Source organism: Lycium ferocissimum, chromosome 10 (genome assembly GCF_029784015.1).
Source record: "Lycium ferocissimum isolate CSIRO_LF1 chromosome 10, AGI_CSIRO_Lferr_CH_V1, whole genome shotgun sequence".
NCBI classification, from domain to species: Eukaryota; Viridiplantae; Streptophyta; class Magnoliopsida; order Solanales; family Solanaceae; genus Lycium; species Lycium ferocissimum.
This window is the reverse complement of record NC_081351.1, coordinates 28365646-28384319: the sequence shown is the minus strand read 5'-3', so window position 1 is coordinate 28384319 and position 18674 is coordinate 28365646. Positions and strand designations below refer to the sequence as shown.

The window sequence follows — 18674 nt, the reverse complement described above, 5'->3', positions numbered from 1 at the left end:
TCGGTGTGCCAAGTCGGTTTAAAATAGTTATCCCTTTTAAAACGGGTTTGACTCTAAAATCGACCAGAGTCAGAGATTCCGGTTAAGGTTTGAGGCATCCCTCGAGCCCCGTGGTTCTAGCACGGTCGCTTTGTTGACTTCGTATTGGCTTAAGCGGAAACTCAATCAGGTAAACTCAAACAAACAAACAAACAAACAAGCATGCGCACAAAAATGGCTCGAAGGGATTTTTATAGGATTTTTGACTGGCTAATAAAATGCGGAAAATAAATACTTAAAAGTAAATACTTACAAAAGCTTGAAGCTTCTTATTCAAACATTGAAAACTTTTAAAAGGAAATTTACATCAGGGAAAGAGAGGAGGAGAAGGCAATTTCGAAGTGGGGTGATTTTCGAATGCCTTTCTAATTACAACGTGAGAACCTTATATAGGCCTCTGTAAATGATTAACATTCTAAGATGTTTACACTTGGAGGGCTATCTTTAAATATGTCATTCTTCTTTTTGAAAGTTGGTGCGGCTACTTTTGTAAAGTTGTCTGCCTTCTTTTTGAAAAGTTGGGCGGCTGCATTTATAAAGTTTGTCGGCCACTTTTCTTGCTTTTGACTCTTGCCTTCTGCTTTTTTGAAGAGGCAACCTTATCTTAAGTCATAGTCGATATATTCCTGGGCCAATCCTTGTGGGTCCAACATATCACCATTGTCGCTTGCTGATGATGAAGTTGTATCCAATAATTCTTGAATTTCTAGTGGATCTGCTTCGTCTAATTTGTTCAAAGCCTGTAGTAGCTTCTTCTTAAGATCTGCCTTGGATTCTGTTGATCCTGTCCTGCTGCTGGTTGATGGTTGTTTTGTTTTTTGCTTTTTATCTTTAGGAATCCATCCTTTTATTTTTATAGTTTTGCTTAGATGTTTAATTCTATATATTTCAGTTATATCAAATGACCAACTGATAATATAAGATATCCTCTTAGCAACATAATATTTGCATAATTTAATATGCTCTGGTAATGTAGAGATTCCTTGTTCCTTCTGGAAAGTCTCATAATGTTTTTGAAAGCTTTTGGGCATGGTGAGCTCATTGCCTCCAAATCTTTTCCACCAATCATAGAACCATCTTGGGATAATGGACTTGGAAAACTGTTCGCTGTATTTTACGAACCAGGTGTGGGTAATCGGTCGTACATACATGAAGTTGTACCATGCTGCTTCATAATTATAATAATTATAGGTCTGGGGCCTATGTTGTTCTGATAAAATCATAGGAGTGTGTAAGTGATCAACATTCCATTGAAATGGACTAATGACCTTATTAATAGTGAATTTTGAATATTCAATGCTATCTGGGTCATTTTCATCTTTTAGATGATGTTCGATGGTTAAGGATCCTGTGTCTGTCAGGATGAATTCAAAATATCTCCTGGTTTTGATAGGATCATCTATATCAACATAATTAAAATTGGTGTAGCAAGGTTTTAGTAAATCTGCTACCTTCCAATTTTCATATTGCTTATCAAGTGCCAAGACTGGTATCTCGATTTTGCTGATGACGACAAATTCTTCTTGAGATGCCTGCTGTTTTTCTTCCTTTGCTATAGAGATGTTGGGATTAACTGCTTGTGCGAAAGAATCTGGGGTTTTCATTTTATAACAATCACTTGTTTGAATTTTTCGCTTGATGAGCTGGTAGAGGGTTTTTCTTTTTGAAAAGGTGATGAGGGTTCTGTTTTGGGGATGGAACCGAGTATGGTTAAATTTGGTCTGGTAGCTGGTAATGTGGGCCTCATGGGCCTTAAGTTTGTTAGATTTGGAAATTCAGCCAGGGCTGAATATCTATTTGGCTGATTGGGCTTTTTCTGGAAAGGGGATGTGGGGGCTCCTGGCCTCATGATTTCCCTGTAGAAATTCTCTTGTAAGAAAATTTGGTAAAGAGCTTAAATCACCTTTAATAAATTCGATTTCAAAATCAAAGCTGGATAATAATGATTGCCATCTGGCAAAAATCTGTTTTGAAACAAGATTTTTAACATCTTTTTGTAAAATCTCTTTGGCTGATTTGCAATCAATTCGTAATAAAAAAAATTTATTTATCAGGTCATCTTGAAACTTTGTAATACATAGTACTATAGCTAAAATTTCTTTCTTAACAGTACTATAATTTTTAAACGGAAATTCCGCATTCCTGAGGTATAACGGACCAATTGTTCTGGAGAATTCAAAGAGACTCTTTATTTAAGAATTCCACCGTATCCCTCATTAGAAGCTTCGGTTTCGACAATCATAAAAGCACCTCGGTTTGGAATACCTAGACACGAAAGTTTTTTGACAATGGTCTTAATTTTTCTGACCGTTTGTTTGATCTTGACTCCATGGAACCCGGGTTCTTTTTGAGACGCTTGTAAAGAGGGTTCGATTTTTCGACATTTGGAATGAAATCTGCAAGATAGTTAAGACTCCCCAAAAAACCTTTGTAATTGGATTTTATCAGGAATTTCATCTGGAAACTTGGAAGAGAACTCAATGGCTCTACAAATGGGTTTATAGGTTCCTTGGTAGAGGTCATGTCCTAAGAACCTAATTGTTGTTTGGAACAACTTGATCTTCTTAGCACTCACCACTAAACCATTGTGTTTAACAATTTTAAAGAAAATGTTTAAGTGTTTAAAATGAGAATCAATGTCCTCAGAAAATATTAAAACATCATCTATATAAACTATAGACATATGACTATAAGGGTTAAATATATTATTCATAATATTCTGAAATTCTGAAGGGGCATTTTTTAACCCAAAAGGCATTACATTCCATTCATATTGTCCAAAAGGGACATTGAATGCTGTTTTATATTTATCTTTTTTCGCAATTTGAATTTGCCAAAATCCTGATTTCATGTCAAACTTACTATAAACATTTGCTTTGTAAGTTCTTTTTAATAAATCTCTTTTATTAGGTATCGGGTACCTAATCCATTTAGAACCTTATTTAATGGTTTATAATTAATAACTAATCTTGGAATCCTCTTTCTTTTTCGACATTTTTATTTACATAAAACGCTGAACAGCTCCAAGGAGATTTAGAAGGTCTAATTATCTTCTTTTGTAGAAGATCATTTATTTCTGTTTTACAAACTTCCATTAACTCATGGTTCATTTGAATAGGCCTTGCTTTAGTAGGAATAACCTATTCATTAAAACTATCAATATATGGGAGTTCTACTATGTGTCGCTTTCTTTCCCAAAAAGCATTTGGTAGATCAGAACAAACTTCTTTTTCAAGTTGTTCTTGAAAGTTTTTTATTTTTCCTGTTATTCCCGGGGTTTTTAAAGTTTGTTCTATCTTTTTAATCTTAATTTCATTTTTTAAGAATGAAACTTGATTAGATAAACAATTAATCTTAAAAATTGTTTGATTTTTTACAGAATCACTTTCCTCTTGGGAAATGGTTGTTAAGTAAGGAAATTTAATTTCCTTTCCTAGAATGGTGGTATAGATTGCATCTAAACCAGCATAATAAGGCTTGATTTGAGTTATAAATGGAGTTCCTAGGATAATTGCTTCATTGATGTCCCTAGTAAGTATGAATTCATTTATAAAACAAATACCATCATTACAGATGTGGCCTTTGGATTATTTATAATTGATTTTTAGCTTTTCACCTGTAGCTGAGTATAATTTAGCAGTAATTTTGTCTAAGTACTTAGTAGGTATTAATCCTTCCATGATGCAGTTTTTATCTGCTCCTGAATCTACTAATGCTAATTTTTCGAGTACGATATTTTCTACTCTTAAAGTGACAAAGATATGCCAGCTTTGAGCTTTAATCATTCGTACTTCACCAGCTGTTTCTGTATTATTTGTTTTGATAATATCATTGTGATCCATGACGTCATCGTCCTTGGATTCTTGTGATGATTTATCAGAAACATCATTTTCATTATCTTCTGCAAGAGATTCTTTTCTTGTCTGAGATATGATTTGATCAGTGATGTAATCCATTTCAACTTTATTAAGCCTTGTTTTAATTTCTTTAATTTCGTTTTTTACCGAAATTAACTCTATCTGTAAATCTTGGACTGTAGGTTGTCTTTCTTTTGAATAAAACCTATTCATAACATTTTTCATGTTAAAAGGTTCAATTGATGGTTTATCCCTAGGTTGATTAAGAATAATATCCTTTAATTTGATCAAATATTCTTTCTTAACATCTTCATTATTAATATGATTAATTAAATCAAAAAGAAATTCTTTTGATTCCTTAGTGATTACTTTTATTGAATTTTGTCCACAAGTACATATAGTTCCTGTGCAATCGCATTCTTCGTCTGAAGAATTGTTTGCAGAACTATCGTCTGTAACAAATTCAATATCACTATCCTCATCTGAAGAAGATGAAGTGTTATCATTTTCTTCAAGGATTGAGTATAGCTCATGTTTAACTTTGTCATCAACATCTAAAAGATTTATTTTCCTTTTCTTTTTAATGTTGACTCTACATTCACTAGATCTATGGCCTTTCTTGCCACATGTCCAAAGACGTATCACCTAAATTCTTTTTTGGTGTCCTTTTAAATCTTTTCTTTTTATAAGATTTTTCTGGATCTTTCTTTTTCCTATGTTTTGAGGAATTAGACTCTTTTATTATTTTACTCGATTTTTTGGAAGGGGCAGATATTTTCTCAAAACCAAAGTCTTGACAAAAACTTCCTAAATCCTTTCGAGATTGATATTGATCTTTTTTAAGAGATTGTTTTAGTTTTAAATCTGTGCATAGATCAAGTCCTGTCACATTAATAAAACTAATTATATCTCCATAAGTAAGATTCTCGTAAGGAATTCTTCCATTAAATCTATCTTTGATTTTTGTTCTAACTTTTTCAGCGAACAAAGATGGTAAACCGCTAATAAATCTTTCTTTCCAGAAATCATTATTGCAGTCTTCTCTTATCATAACTTTTTCTAAAAACATATCTTTGTACCATCTGAAATCGTCTAATTTCGGGCATCTAAGATTGTTTAATAATTCTAAACTCCTATCTTGGAAAAGTTTTGGTTCTCTAATAAAGTGTTTAGCAATACTATATATTAACGTTGCTGAAGCATCTTCTCTTGCTTCATCAACAGCTGTTTGCATATTACCTTCCATTTTTACGGTGGTTTCTATTGATATAGCTTCTAAAATTTGGGTTCTATTAATTTCAGTAAGATAATTATCCCACCAATTTTTTAATGTTCCTGTGAAACCAGAAATGATTAAGGTTGCTGCATGTCTATCACCAGCATTCCTAGCTTTGTATGCTGTAATAGCAATACCCATTTCATGTAATTTTTTATAGATTTGGCTTTCTGCTAAACCATCTATATTCCATTCACTTATGTCTGATCCACTGTGAGATACTCCAGTTAGATAGACATCTTCTTCAAATTGAACGTCTGGAAAAGACGGTCTTTTGTAATAATTCTTTTTTACAGGATGTCTAGTAGTGGTTATCCTCTGAACTTCTTTAGGAGTTTGGGATATTGTTGTTACATTTCCAGATGTTGGTTTGTTCTGGGCTTTATTTATCTCGTCTAGCCTTTTCTTCAGCTTTTCTTCTAATTCTTTTACGCTAGGTGTTATGTTATCACCTAAGATTGTATTACTAGAACTTGCTTTATTAGCTAGTTTGGTTTCTGTTATTTTCAATTGCCTATTTATTTTATCTAGGATATCTTCATCTAGATTAAATTCTTTGTTTAATCTTGGGAATTTTTCTGTTGAAAATTCTGGTAGTTTAAATATTGGATGTTTCTCCAATTTTGATTCTGTATTATTTTTTACTGGAATCGCCTGTTTGCTAGTATCTTTTATCATTTGATTAGATACAACATGTAGCAATTGATTAGTAAAATTATTTTGTTGGATTATCTTGTTGATATCCTTTGTCTTTGGATCCCTATCTAAATTAGATCCTTCTCTTTTAAAGGGGGAGGCTGTTATGGTTTCTTTGCCTACTGGTATAATTATTTCTTCTAATGGTGGAATTGGGGATTCTATGGTTCCTCTATTCCTTGTATACCATTTATTAACAATCATGGATAAAGATTCCTTTTTGCTAGGAACTTTTCCAGTTTTTTCGAACCATTTAAAGAACTTTATGTTCTTTTTGGTTCTTCTTATGTCATCTAACCATTCTATCTTATGGTTTAGTCTGGATTCAAAACTATGAATACTTTTATACCATTCAAATTTCTTTTTATGACTTTTCATTTCGTCATCTAAAGCTTTGTAATCTGGTATAAAATTATCTTCTCTAATCATGCCTAAGGCATCTCCTTTTACTTCTTTTTGTAAGTCCATATCACTAGCTGTTGGACTGTCTGAATTAACATCTGATTGTTGTGAATGATAATAAACTTTAGGAATAGTTTGTCTAAAATCTACTCCTTTAAGTTTTCTATTAATTTCCATTCCACAAAATTATCATGATTTGTACCTACTTCCTCCAGGGGTTTGAAAGAAGAAGGTCTTGAGAAAGACATTCTTTGGCTTGTCGAAGGTCTTGTATAAGACATCCGGCTACCTGAAGATGATTCATGACCCGAGTTAGATCTAAGGAACTTTAGGTCAATAGATCCATCTGGGTACTGAATAACTTGCTCAATAGCAGAACTCTCTAGTTTAGCTTTTGGCTGAGTTATGGCATTAAAATGCCATTCATCTTTTGATAAAATGTCCTCCCATTTTATTAATTTAGGGACAAAGGTACTACTATGTTCTTGGCTTGATTCCATGAGCATAGTAACTCCTTTGGGACTTACAATTTTAGCTTTTGGAGCTAAGGTTGTTTTCATAAGTCTGTAATATATCCCGTATATTACAGCTATTTCTTTTGTATTAACTTTGCTATTCATATTTCTTGTTTTAATATTAAGAGTCAACGTATCTAGTACGTTTTGGTCATTAATATCAACTGAATAATTAGGATAGCAATTAAACATTAGCTAGGTTACTTTGTAGTACTCCTAATAATGAATCTTCAAAGTTTAATAATCTATCATCTCTTAATAAGAGACATAAAGGCGTATCTAAACCTAATCCGTAAAGAGGTTTGACCGCAACTTGGACAAGTCCTATATGCAAGAAATTGTAATTTCTTTGATATCTTTTAATATCCTGAACTTGTAATAGTTTAATAGTTTCTAATGAACTATTGATGGCTATGGTTGATTCACAAGTTTTGATATTGTAACTTTTTACAAAATCAAACTTTCCTGTATTATAAATTGAACGGAATGGTTCCTTAGGAATATTCCAATTCTGTAAATCATTTTCAACTTTAGCTATCTTGGTAGCTACAGCTGATAAATTATTACTATTTATTATCTCTTGTTTATCTGAGTTTAAACTCATGATTAATAAGATGCTGAATATCTCTTAAGTTGGTTGTCACACCACTTAATACTATTCTTTGTTATACGCAAATTTTCTTTGCTAAGTTTTATTAATAACTTAAGTGTTTTGATTGATTCAGAAACATCTTCTGGTGTGATGTTCCTACTTTCATCACCTCTGTTATAAAAGTAAAGAACTCTTGGGTTCTCTAGACTATGTCTAAAATACAATTGACTTTGTAAAGAGTCGATTTGTTCGACTAAATCCTTTTTATCATTTTTGAAGTCTCGAAGACTTTCATTGTAAAAAGATAATCTTTTGAAAAAAGGAAGATTTTTCATTTAAACAAAAATTTTCTTTTGAAAGAGTTGTTTGGGTGGATACTATCCTATGTGGGTACGTCTACTACCTCTGTTATTTTTATCTTCTATGTTCTTCTTTGGTAAGAGTCTAAGCTCCACTGTTTATCTTTCTTAATTCCTAATATCTTGTTCCTCTAGGGTGCTAAGTGTCTATATCTTCTTTCTATGTGGTCTTGGGGACGGGAACACCAAACCGTGTCCTGCTCCTATCTTGCCCTCCTGGCTCTCGAGCGACGGCGGTCTATTCAGGCTTACCAACGTCTTAGCCGGTACTTATCTGATTGCCTCACACTAAGACTCGAAGATGGTTGACACTATTTGACACTGGAGAATAAAGACATTAGAGACTGAGGAAGATGAACAGTAGTTCTAGACTACTAACAATATAAGAACATGACAAGATTATAACAGGATTTCGACAGAACCCTAGGATAGTATGAGACTTTAGCCACTCATACTTGGCTCTGATACAAATCATCAAAATCTAGACAAACTCTGAATGTAGAAAACAAATAACTGAAATAAGTGCAATCACAAAATAAATACTCCCTCCGTCCCAATTTTTGTAAAGATATTTGACTGGGCACAAAGTTTTAGAATAAAAAAAAGACTATTGAAACTTGTGGTCTAAAATATGCCATAGAAATTTTTGTGGGCAGAAATCATCTCATTAAGGGTAAAATGAAAAGTTAAAGTTAAATTGTTGCTAAATATAATGTCAATTCTTCTTGGGACAGTAAAAAAGAAGGTGTCACATAAATTAAGACACAGAGAGTATTAGATAAATATCAGTTCGTTGATAAATGCTCAAGTGCAATTCCAAGTATCTAGACTCTTGCGTCCAAGTTGTTCGACTTGATTCGAGGGCATTGAAGCAGCATGCTTCTTGAATGAAGGATGATGTCAACCTCCTCGTGGTGTATTTGATTTCCGACCCTTACTAGAGAGCTTATAAAAAATGAGGAACGGAAACTTACAATTTCAAATTCTCTGCAAGCTTTATTCTCATATTCAAACACAAAATTACAATATGTGTATATCAATTGAGGATTCTAACTCTATGCTAAAATTCACAATCTCCCCACTATTATACAAATGGATTATCCAGTACTAGTATATTTACATATTTGGTAACCCACTTCTCATCGACACGATAAGTGGCAAAAAGGTCTTATATAACCAATATATGCAAGAAACCAAGTTTTTTACACTACAAAATCGGATAGCAGATGAGTGCCTGAAAACCTTTCTTGCTGGTTTACTGGATCAATATAGTAATACTCTCCTTTGCTAATGTCCAATGTAGAATCCGCCTTCTCGTCCTCTCTTAACTGTGGCCTACCAGACATTGCCTGCTGGTCCATTTGACTATTTTGCAGACGTAGAGCAAGTGATACTTGATTTCCCATCATATCACCCAACATGGAAGGATGGTATGTATTAACAGCACCGATGATGCTTCCATCACTAGTCGGTTTTGGACCAAAGCTGTGAGTAATGGGAATTTGTTCGCTCTGCAACTTACTTGATCCACAATCAATCTTCTCATGTTCATAAGCACCGTCTTGAAAGCTAAATTTGGTTGTAAATGAATTATTTTGTACATTAGTAACAACGTTACTTGACTCTTCTCCAAAGCTTTCCGGAATATCTTCTCCTGTGTTTTCAGCTATTGACTTTTCTTTGGAGTCAACCGGTAATCCTTCTGGTGAAGCACCAGATCCTGCTTCTGCCACAACACCAAACTCCTCCTTGTACATATCCTCAATCATGGGCTTCCAAAGGCGCACACGAGCATTTATGAACCAATTCGCCACCTGACTCAAGCACAAGTTTGATTAGTTAGATAGCTGGCTATGACTTTGAGCACTAAGGAAAAAAAAAAAAAAAAAAAAAAAAAAAAAAAAAAAAAAAAACCTGTGTGGATCACAGGTGGGGTCTGGGGACTTGAGCACTAAGATGTCTACCAATATTAATGCAAGTTTAATACTGAAGTAACTGAACTAACAATTAAGAGATACAGCTAGAAGGTTATATGAAAATACATTTGAGACAGGTCATTTTTACAGTGTAATTGGAGCAATTCTTTATTCCAAAATCAATACTCTCTCTGTCCCAATTTATGTGATACTCTTTCCTTTTTAGTCTGTCCGAAAAAAAATGACACCTTTCTATATATAGTAACAATTTAACGTCAAACTTCCCATTTTATCCTTAATGAGATGAGTTATAGCCACACAATATCTATGACTTATACACCACAAGTTTCAAAAGTCTTCCTTTCATTCTTAAACTCTGTGCCCAGTCAAACACCTTCACATAAACTGGACGAAGGGAGTAATAGATTTGCCAGTGCCATACAAAAGAAGAATGCTAAGTTTCTTTTATGCTTCAAAGGGCAAAAGCCATGGATTAACATACCTGACTTCTCGTTAAACCTGTCTGCCTTGCCAGCATGATTTTCTCAGAATCTTTTGGGTAGCTGAAGAAACACCAAGACTAAAATGAATCAGAATGCATGTTAACAGATGACAAAGTCACTCGAAAAATTAAAAAAAAAAAGAGAGAGAGAGAGACATACGGATGGAGGAAATGTTCAAAAAGCCAAGCACGAAGGACTGAAACAGCAGTCTCTGGCAGGCCCCTCTGTGGCCTCCAAGGCTGGCGCATCATACCAAATTGCTGAAGGGACCTTTGCTGCCTCAATTGCTGGTCAACATAACGGAGACGATATAATCTTTCCCCTTGACTATCACCTTGCTCTCCTAAGCTTCGACGAGTAACTTGAATCTGCTTCTTGATTGCATCCCTCAAGCAGCGGAACTGGCGGGATATGGTCTTAAGGGCAAGTGATGTGTATGGTTTAGCGGCACCAAGTCCAGCAACCATCTCAAATGAAGATACCACTACTTGCATCTGCTGATAATATTCTTTGTATCTCCTGTCCACCTACAACAAAAATATAATCACACTCTGTTTATAGCATATAAAAGATACAGGTCTGGTGGAAACTGAATTAGTCAAAGGATGTGCTAAGAATTCATAAAACAAGCACTTAAGTAGCACAACAAAGGAGAATCTTGAAACAAAACCTGTGTATGATTTCAAGATTGGGATAGAAGTATATCAAGTTCTCAAAATTTCTTCTCCCAGTTTTTCAAGTAAAAACTCAGAACCCAAATCCTACTAACAAAAGAAAGATTAGTTTGGAGTAAAGTTATTTCATGATTGTCACTCAGAGAGGGCACCAGCTAATGTTAAAAAAGGACTTGCAAAGCACAAAAGCAATGGCTTTGGACATGCTATGTGTTCAACATCTGTGAAAGAACAATAAATTTCAGAGAAGTCCTCTATCAATATATGATAGAGACAACTATAGTTTTCTGCAAATTTACAGACAATGCAAATGCTTTATGAATTTAGGAGGAGCACACAGAAGATTAAAGGAACATCCTAACTTTGCAATTCAACCAGATGTTAAAGTGTCAACATAAGAGGGCCGAACCTGGCTGACAGATCTACAACATGTACCTAAAGACATTACAAGCAAGAAATTTATCCTGCCTTAGCAAAAGTATCCATTAAGATGAGTCAGCAGAAATCCAGCTTTACCTCGTCTAACATCGAAAAGAGTTTTGTCATCTTGCTCTCAAGATCTTGTCGCTCTGTAGGTGAAAGTTCAGCTTTAGTTGAATTATTCTGGTCACCAGATACACCAGTAGCAGAACAACTAGATTTCAGATCAGCTTCTTCAGAGCGATCTTGGCCAAGCAAATTGAAGTTACGTAGTTTATCTGATTGTTTTAGAGCTTCATGAACATTAACTACTTCATCAAGCAAATCTTGAGCAGCCTTTAGATATTTGGAATTGTAAATAGCTGCTGCAGCTCCTGATCCTACATGCGGACGTGCACCAGAATTCATTTCTCTGAGGCTCATGGAGCTTTGGGGATTATTTGCAGCTCTAGTTCCTCCAGCTAAATCAAATGACAAGTATTCGGAAACTTTAGATTCCTTGTTTTGAGATCCCTGCTCTGAGTGCAGAACGTGAGTGCCCACCAGAGAAGATAGACTGGAATTCGTATAGTCATCTTGATATGAATACACATGAAGCGAAGGAGGAACTTGCGTACCCAAACTAAGAGATAATCCTTGATTTTGAAGGCTTTGTTCACCGTTAGGCACAAGAAGTTGTTTTATTGGAAAAGAACGGGGATCCATCAGAACTGAATTCTCCAAAAAGTTGCTAATTGGTTGCATACCTCCCGATTCACTGGTTGGTGGAATGAATAACATTTCATCTTTACCTCTCATTGTTTGAATTTCACCATAGTTCTGAGCAGGCAACTCCGAGTATGAGACTTGACCAGTTGACTGATAAGAAGCAAATTTCTGGTCTGGCGAAAAAGACATTGGCAAGACATCTCTTTGATTGGACAAATTTGAATAGTAAGCAGACATTATTATATATATCCTCTATTATGTCTCAAGAATCACAGGTTCCTGCTCAAGTGACTGACTCGCTTGAACTACAAATCATTAGCAGACTTTACGAAGAAATTCTTTGGGACCTGTCAATGAAGAAGAAAACAGGATTCAGCCAACATGTTTGAACAACTACTTAATATCAGAAACAACATCAAACATGTTTTAGACAGAGAAGCATGAAAAAGTCTTTCTTTTCCATCAGATTATCATAAAGAAGAAAATGAAATGATCAAACACCACTATAGCAACAGTAACTATAGGAATTCTACCATGTTAAAAACCAATAAAATCAGAATACATCAACATCATCATCATCAGAGACTTGAGGCAATAAAATTGAAGCCAACATAACCAAGAAAAGAACTTGATGAATGAAAACATTACTTAATTGCACAAGTACTAATAAAATATAGAAATGAAAATGATAGGGCAAAGAAAACAGGAGAATAGAATTTACCTGGAAAGAAAAAAGAACTAATCTTTGTGCTTTCAACTGAGGCAGCACACTGCAAAGAAAGAAAGAGAAGGGCAAAGAGAGTGATTGAAAACAAAAACTCCCAATTGGCTCAAAACCAAAGCTTCCCAATATGGAGACAAAACTGATCCTAAAAGATCCTAAGCACAACAACCCCTCCTTATCATTGAACAATGACACCAACCATAAAAATATTCAAAAACAAACAACAATCATGAAAAACAAGAAAAAAGCAAAGAAGAATCAACTCCAACCTTCCATTTCTTGCAACTACATCAGAACAAAAAGCACAACAATAATAATAATATATTCCTTTTCAATTATACCAAACTTTTTCTCAAGTGGGGTCTCAAAGTACCAGCTCAAAATTCAAAAAAAAAACAGAAGCTTCTTTTTTTTCTTTATTGTTTAATAAAATTTGTTGGGGGTTTTCCTAAGAACAAAATATTGGTATTGTGATGGTAGTTGTTTTTATCTTGGTAAGGAGAATATTGGTTTTTGATGGTTAAGGGTCTGAATCGGTAACCACCAGTTGGTAGACCTAAAACCAAGAAAAATAAAAATTTGATCTTTAGTCTTAAGGGGTTCCTTAGAACAAAACTATAAACAAAGTTTGTTCTTTGTTCCTAATAGTAGTTACAATGTGTTGTTTAAACAGTTTGATGATACAGCTTGCTTTGGTTAGGTAGTTGGTTCTTTTGTGCATACATGTATATTATTTTTTTTATATTATATGTATAGGTGTGATACACACCATACACTTTGTATTTTTATATTTATATATCCATAAATTCCTACATGTGGGGCCCTCAGAACCCACCTGTTGTTCAGTGTTTGGAGGAGAGATTTTAGAGAGGGATATAATGAAAATAATTGTGGTATAAAACTCGATATTATTTTATACTTCGTTTTATTGTATTTTTATTTTCGACATAAAAAATAATAATTTGATATTGGATCTTGATGTACTTTTATACCAAATTAAATGAGGGACAATCCAAGAATTATCTATACCAGAGAAAATAAGTGAAACAAATACTTTCTCCAATTTATGTGATGCATTTTTCATTCTAATCTATCTAAGTAAAGATATTTTTTTATATTTAGAAATAATTTAAGTTTAATTTTTTATTTTACTCTTAAGTAGATGATTTACCTCTCAAGATAGAAGTAAGGTCTACGTACACTATTCTCTCCCCAGACCCCATCTGATGGGATTATACTGGGTATGTTGTTGTCGTCGTCTTAAGTAGATGATTTAATTACTCAGTTGGTTGGCTAACTGAACTTTCAACTTGTTGGTGAGGGTTCGAATCCCTAGGTTGTAATCCCCTCCCTCATTTCCCCTTTCTCTACACCCCTACCCCTATGTAATTAAAAAAAAAAAATGATTTATAGTACACTAATTAGTCGTTTGGTTCAAGGTATAAGGTGGGTTATCCCAGCGCTAATTTTTATACCACGTTTGGTATAAGGTATAAAATAATTTAATAAATTTATACCTTGTACCAAACGTGGTATAAAAATTAGCGGTATTAATAGCCCACTTATACCTTTCTTAACCCACTTATACTGGGATTATTTTATACCATCTTTTAGATGGTATAAAATAATCCCACTATATGGGATAAATTAGTCCCGGGATTATAATACCGGGACTATTTCGACTAGCAACCAAACGACTAGTAAGTGTATTGCTTGATTTAGACCACAATTTGAAGAAAATCTTTCATGATTTTTAATCTCTAAATCCAATCAAAGAGTATCAAATTACTATTATATATAAGAGGGAATGTGAGGACTTTTGTAGTCCTCACAATAATTTCCCAAATTTTTAAAAACTTTTTCATTAATTACTTTTATGTCCTAATTTTATTTATTTAAGTTAATTTTTTTGTTTTTTGTTTTTAAAAATCTACTTTTCAAAAAGCTATCGAGCTCGGGGACTTTTGTAGTCCTTACATAATTTTCAAATTTTTTTAAAACTTTTTAATTAATTACTTTTAGGTCCTAATCTTATTTATTTATGTCAATTTTTTTGTTTTTTGTTTTTAAAATCCTACTTTTAAAAGCTATCGAACCTCCTACCTCATTTTTCACGTTCTTTGATTTTCTTCGATTGGTGCTCGATATCCGCATTTGAGCAATTAATCCAGGATAATTCGCAATCATCGCGCCTATTCGGGGGAGCAGCTTCCTCCAGATTTTTTTCCATATACATGTTCGAACCCCTAATCCTTGGGTAAGAGAGAAAGAACGTCTCCGTCTCACAAGTTAAATTATGTATTTGTCTTAAAAGTTCATTAACTATGTATAGATTATTTATTTAGAACTAAATAACTTCAACCTCACAATAATTTCCCAAATTTTTAAAAACTTTTCATTAATTACTTTTATGTCCTAATTTTATTTATTTAAGTCAATTTTTTTGTTTTTTTGTTTTTAAAGTCCTCTTTTCAAAAGTATCGAAAGGGACTTTTGTAGTCCTTGTGATAATTTTCAAATTTTTTTAAAACTTTTTAATTAATTACTTTTAGGTCTTAATCTTATTTATTTATGTCAATTTTTTTGTTTTTGTTTTTAAAGTATACTTTTCAAAAGTTTATCGACCTCCTACATTTTTCACGTTCTTTGATTTTTACGATTGGTGCTCGATATCCGCATTTGAGCCCAATTAATCCAGGATAATTCGCACCGCATCGCGCCTATTAGGAGTCTTCCTCCAAAGATTTTTTTTTCCATATCCATGTTCGAACCCCTAATCCCTAATTAAGAGGACAGCTAAAAATGTGCCTCCATCCTCGAGACGTTAAATTATGTATTTGTCTTAAAAGTTCATTAACTATGTATAGATTATTTATTTAGAACTAAATAACTTTAAAAATTAGGATACATAAGTTATAATGTCAAATTCTGGTTCCAAATTTGATTTGAATTAAATAATTTCATCAAAATGGAAGTTAAAATATTAAAGAGTGGAATGAAAATTTTGCTTTTATATAACTACCTACTGTCAGGACTACAATGGGTATATGGTTATTGTTGTTGTTGTTGTGCACTCGTACTAACACAAATTATATTCTTTAGTTAAAATATCTGCTTATATATCTTGAGTTTGGTAGAGATTTTTATCACATAACTTGTAAATGGAATAAAGGACATAAACTGTCCTGCTGCTAAAGTCACAAGGCTAAAATTAGAAATTTATCCGGCTTAAAACTAAACACATATATTAAATTGTACACCACATTTTTCATTTTTACGGAAAGAACCAACGCAAATTTTAATTACTATTCATTTCATAGATTTTTTATTCATGTAGTACTGCCCTTCCATTATAATCTTAGCATCTTTTTTTCTTGCACCAAAAAAAAAAAAAGCCTATGTGTATTTCTGTAACACAAAATTCCTTAGAGTGGGACCACCGTCATCCACCTGTTGTTCAGTGTTTGGAAGAAAGACGTCTGGAAAGAGTGGAAAGGAAGAAAACAATGACAATAAGGCACAGGTCTAAAGAGACGTGTATATAAATGTATGGTTATAGAGTCATAGCCGTAGGTTGTAGTCTTATTTTTTAGTTTAATGTTTAAACTTTAAACATGTCCAAATCTTGTAAATTTGGCGGCTTTCAATCAAACGATGTCTTATGCGCATATTTCGGCAAATACAAGGCTGGTTACGTGTCCTTTCCAAATTTTCTATTTAAAATATATTTAGAATTTGAATGGCAAAAACTAGAAAGAATGTTATTCAGACGTTACATGGTTTAATTAGTATATTACATATCAGTTAGTACATTTACACGTAATTAGCTTTTTAATTTGATATATATATATATATATATGTATATATATATACATATATATACCCATAACGTGAAAAATAGGTATTTGGACATAATTGCTAAGTAGGTATTTGGACATAATTCATTGATATTTCTAAAAAAAATAAGAATATTGGAAGTTAAAATTGCCTTCAGACATAAATTGATTGATATATCCAAAAAAGAAAAGAATTGCAGTTATGCTGAAAAAGATATTTGGAAATGAAAGTTGTGTTTGGACATAAAAATACAGTTAAAATTTTGTGAATGAAAACTTGAAATATTTTCTAAAATCTGTTTTCAAACTTCAAGTTACATATTTTAAGTTTCAAATTGAAATAATTGATTAGTTTAATAAACAAGTACTTATTTGAAACAATCTCTAAATATTTTCTAAAATCTGTTTTCAAACTTCAAGTTACATATTTTAAGTTTCAAATTGAAATAATTGATTAGCTTAATAAACAAGTACTTATTTGAAACAATCTCTAAATATTATTTCAAATCTTGAAACACTCTGATCTATGGACAAACGGGGCCTAAAAATATCCCGTTGTTATTCAGTTTTGGAGATTATTACACAATTTATTACATGTTGTCTGTGTATTAAAAAAAAGTTCAAAAGATAAACCTATATAAACGGCAGGGTACACATCATCAATATACATTTATTATATAGGGACCAGCCGACCATTTTGGAGGTTTCGTGGGATCAGTGAATGGAAATATCTTCTTAGTTTTTTGTGTGTTTCTTTATTATTTTAATAAGAACTTTATAGATTTTTACTGAGTAATAACTTGCGGAGAAAAGTGATTGTAATTGAAGAGCATTAATTTCTGGAGAAAATTCAGAAATATATAACTTGATCACTTATATTGTAAAAAAAAAAACTTAAAATTTACATTATGAAAAATAGTTCAAAATGTACAAACATATACAGATATATGCAAACATATACAGATACCTATACTAACATATATAAATATATATAAAAAGGCAGAGAGAGTGAGAGTGAGAGTGAGAAAAGTTTGAGTTATTTTTTATAAGATTTAAAAAAATGGATCAATTTGATAGCATTATTATTTTCTTGATTTCCGGTATAAAGAACTATCAAAACATAAAGCAGGGGAATTTTAAAAAAAAAAAAAAACAAACAAACAAACTAGCAAAGTTCTTTAATTCCTTTATAAAAAAAATATTTCCAAAACCTAGAAAGAAGGAGAACAAATGAATAGCTCCTCGAGATTACCAAAGATTATGGTGTGGTATTCATTCACCCATAATCAAAGGTATTGAATTTAGTTATGAGTATGAAATTGTATTTAGTTGGGAATACTCTGTAACTTAAATTAAAATTTGCCGGCAAGAATTCGTATTTATCATATCCGAAAGTATGTACCGAAAATAGGATGTGACAAATCAAAAAAGAAACACCTTTCTCGAGAGAAAAAATTTATACTTTTTAAAAATAAAAAGTGAATATTCTAAAGGCTACAATAATAGCTTTAACTTTTAAAAACGTTTGCCGACTTATTCATCGAAGGAAGCGTAATAACAAAGTTCTCAGTAGTCAGCCTTTTCATTCTTATTCTTATTGTAAGAGAGAGGATTTTAATTTATTTAAAAAAAAATAAAAAATGATTGACTTTGGAATAGAAAACACCAAAGATTTGCTAGGAGAAACTCTAATTTAATTTTCTAAAAGAAAGAATTTTAGTGAAGAAGGAGTGTTTGACTTTTGGAATAAACAAACGCTAATCATTTGGTAGCTGGACAAGATGTAAGTTATTCATGTATTAATTCCTGCATTAAATTATACCACATTTGGTAGATAGTAAAAAGACACCCTATTCATGTATTAATTTCTGCATGCTTATACAGCATTTGGTAGCTAATTAGGAAGTAAGTTATTCATGTATAAAATTAGTACGACATTTGATTTGCAATTTCGAAACCTGCATAACTAATACATATATAAGTTATGAGGGAATTTATATATTATTTTATGCGGGGTAGAAGATGAAATAACTAATACATGAATAAAAAATTGAAATGACAATATTATCCTTATCATCCCCCATTTAATTACTTTCCTTTTCTAAACAATTTTTTTTATATATTTTACTATTATATTTTGTAAAAAAAATATTTTAA

At 32.5% G+C, this 18674-nt stretch overlaps 1 protein-coding gene across 2 annotated transcripts; it reads right to left on the bottom strand.

Moving 5' to 3' along the window:
- Nucleotides 1-8706: 8706 nt before the first annotated feature.
- LOC132033183 (BEL1-like homeodomain protein 3) lies at nt 8707-13418 on the bottom strand. Of its 2 annotated transcripts, none has more exons than XM_059423073.1 (5): nt 12679-13418; nt 11346-12304; nt 10315-10682; nt 10155-10215; nt 8707-9550 (listed from the first exon to the last, which is right to left on the bottom strand). In XM_059423073.1, exons 2-5 carry the CDS (start codon nt 12192-12194, stop codon nt 8939-8941), a joined length of 1890 nt encoding a protein of 629 aa, XP_059279056.1. In that variant the 5' UTR covers nt 12195-12304; nt 12679-13418; the 3' UTR covers nt 8707-8938. The 2 variants fall into 2 exon arrangements, with proteins under 2 accessions (XP_059279056.1, XP_059279057.1); XM_059423074.1 differs by having other exon boundaries at nt 13023-13418.
- Nucleotides 13419-18674: the final 5256 nt, after the last annotated feature.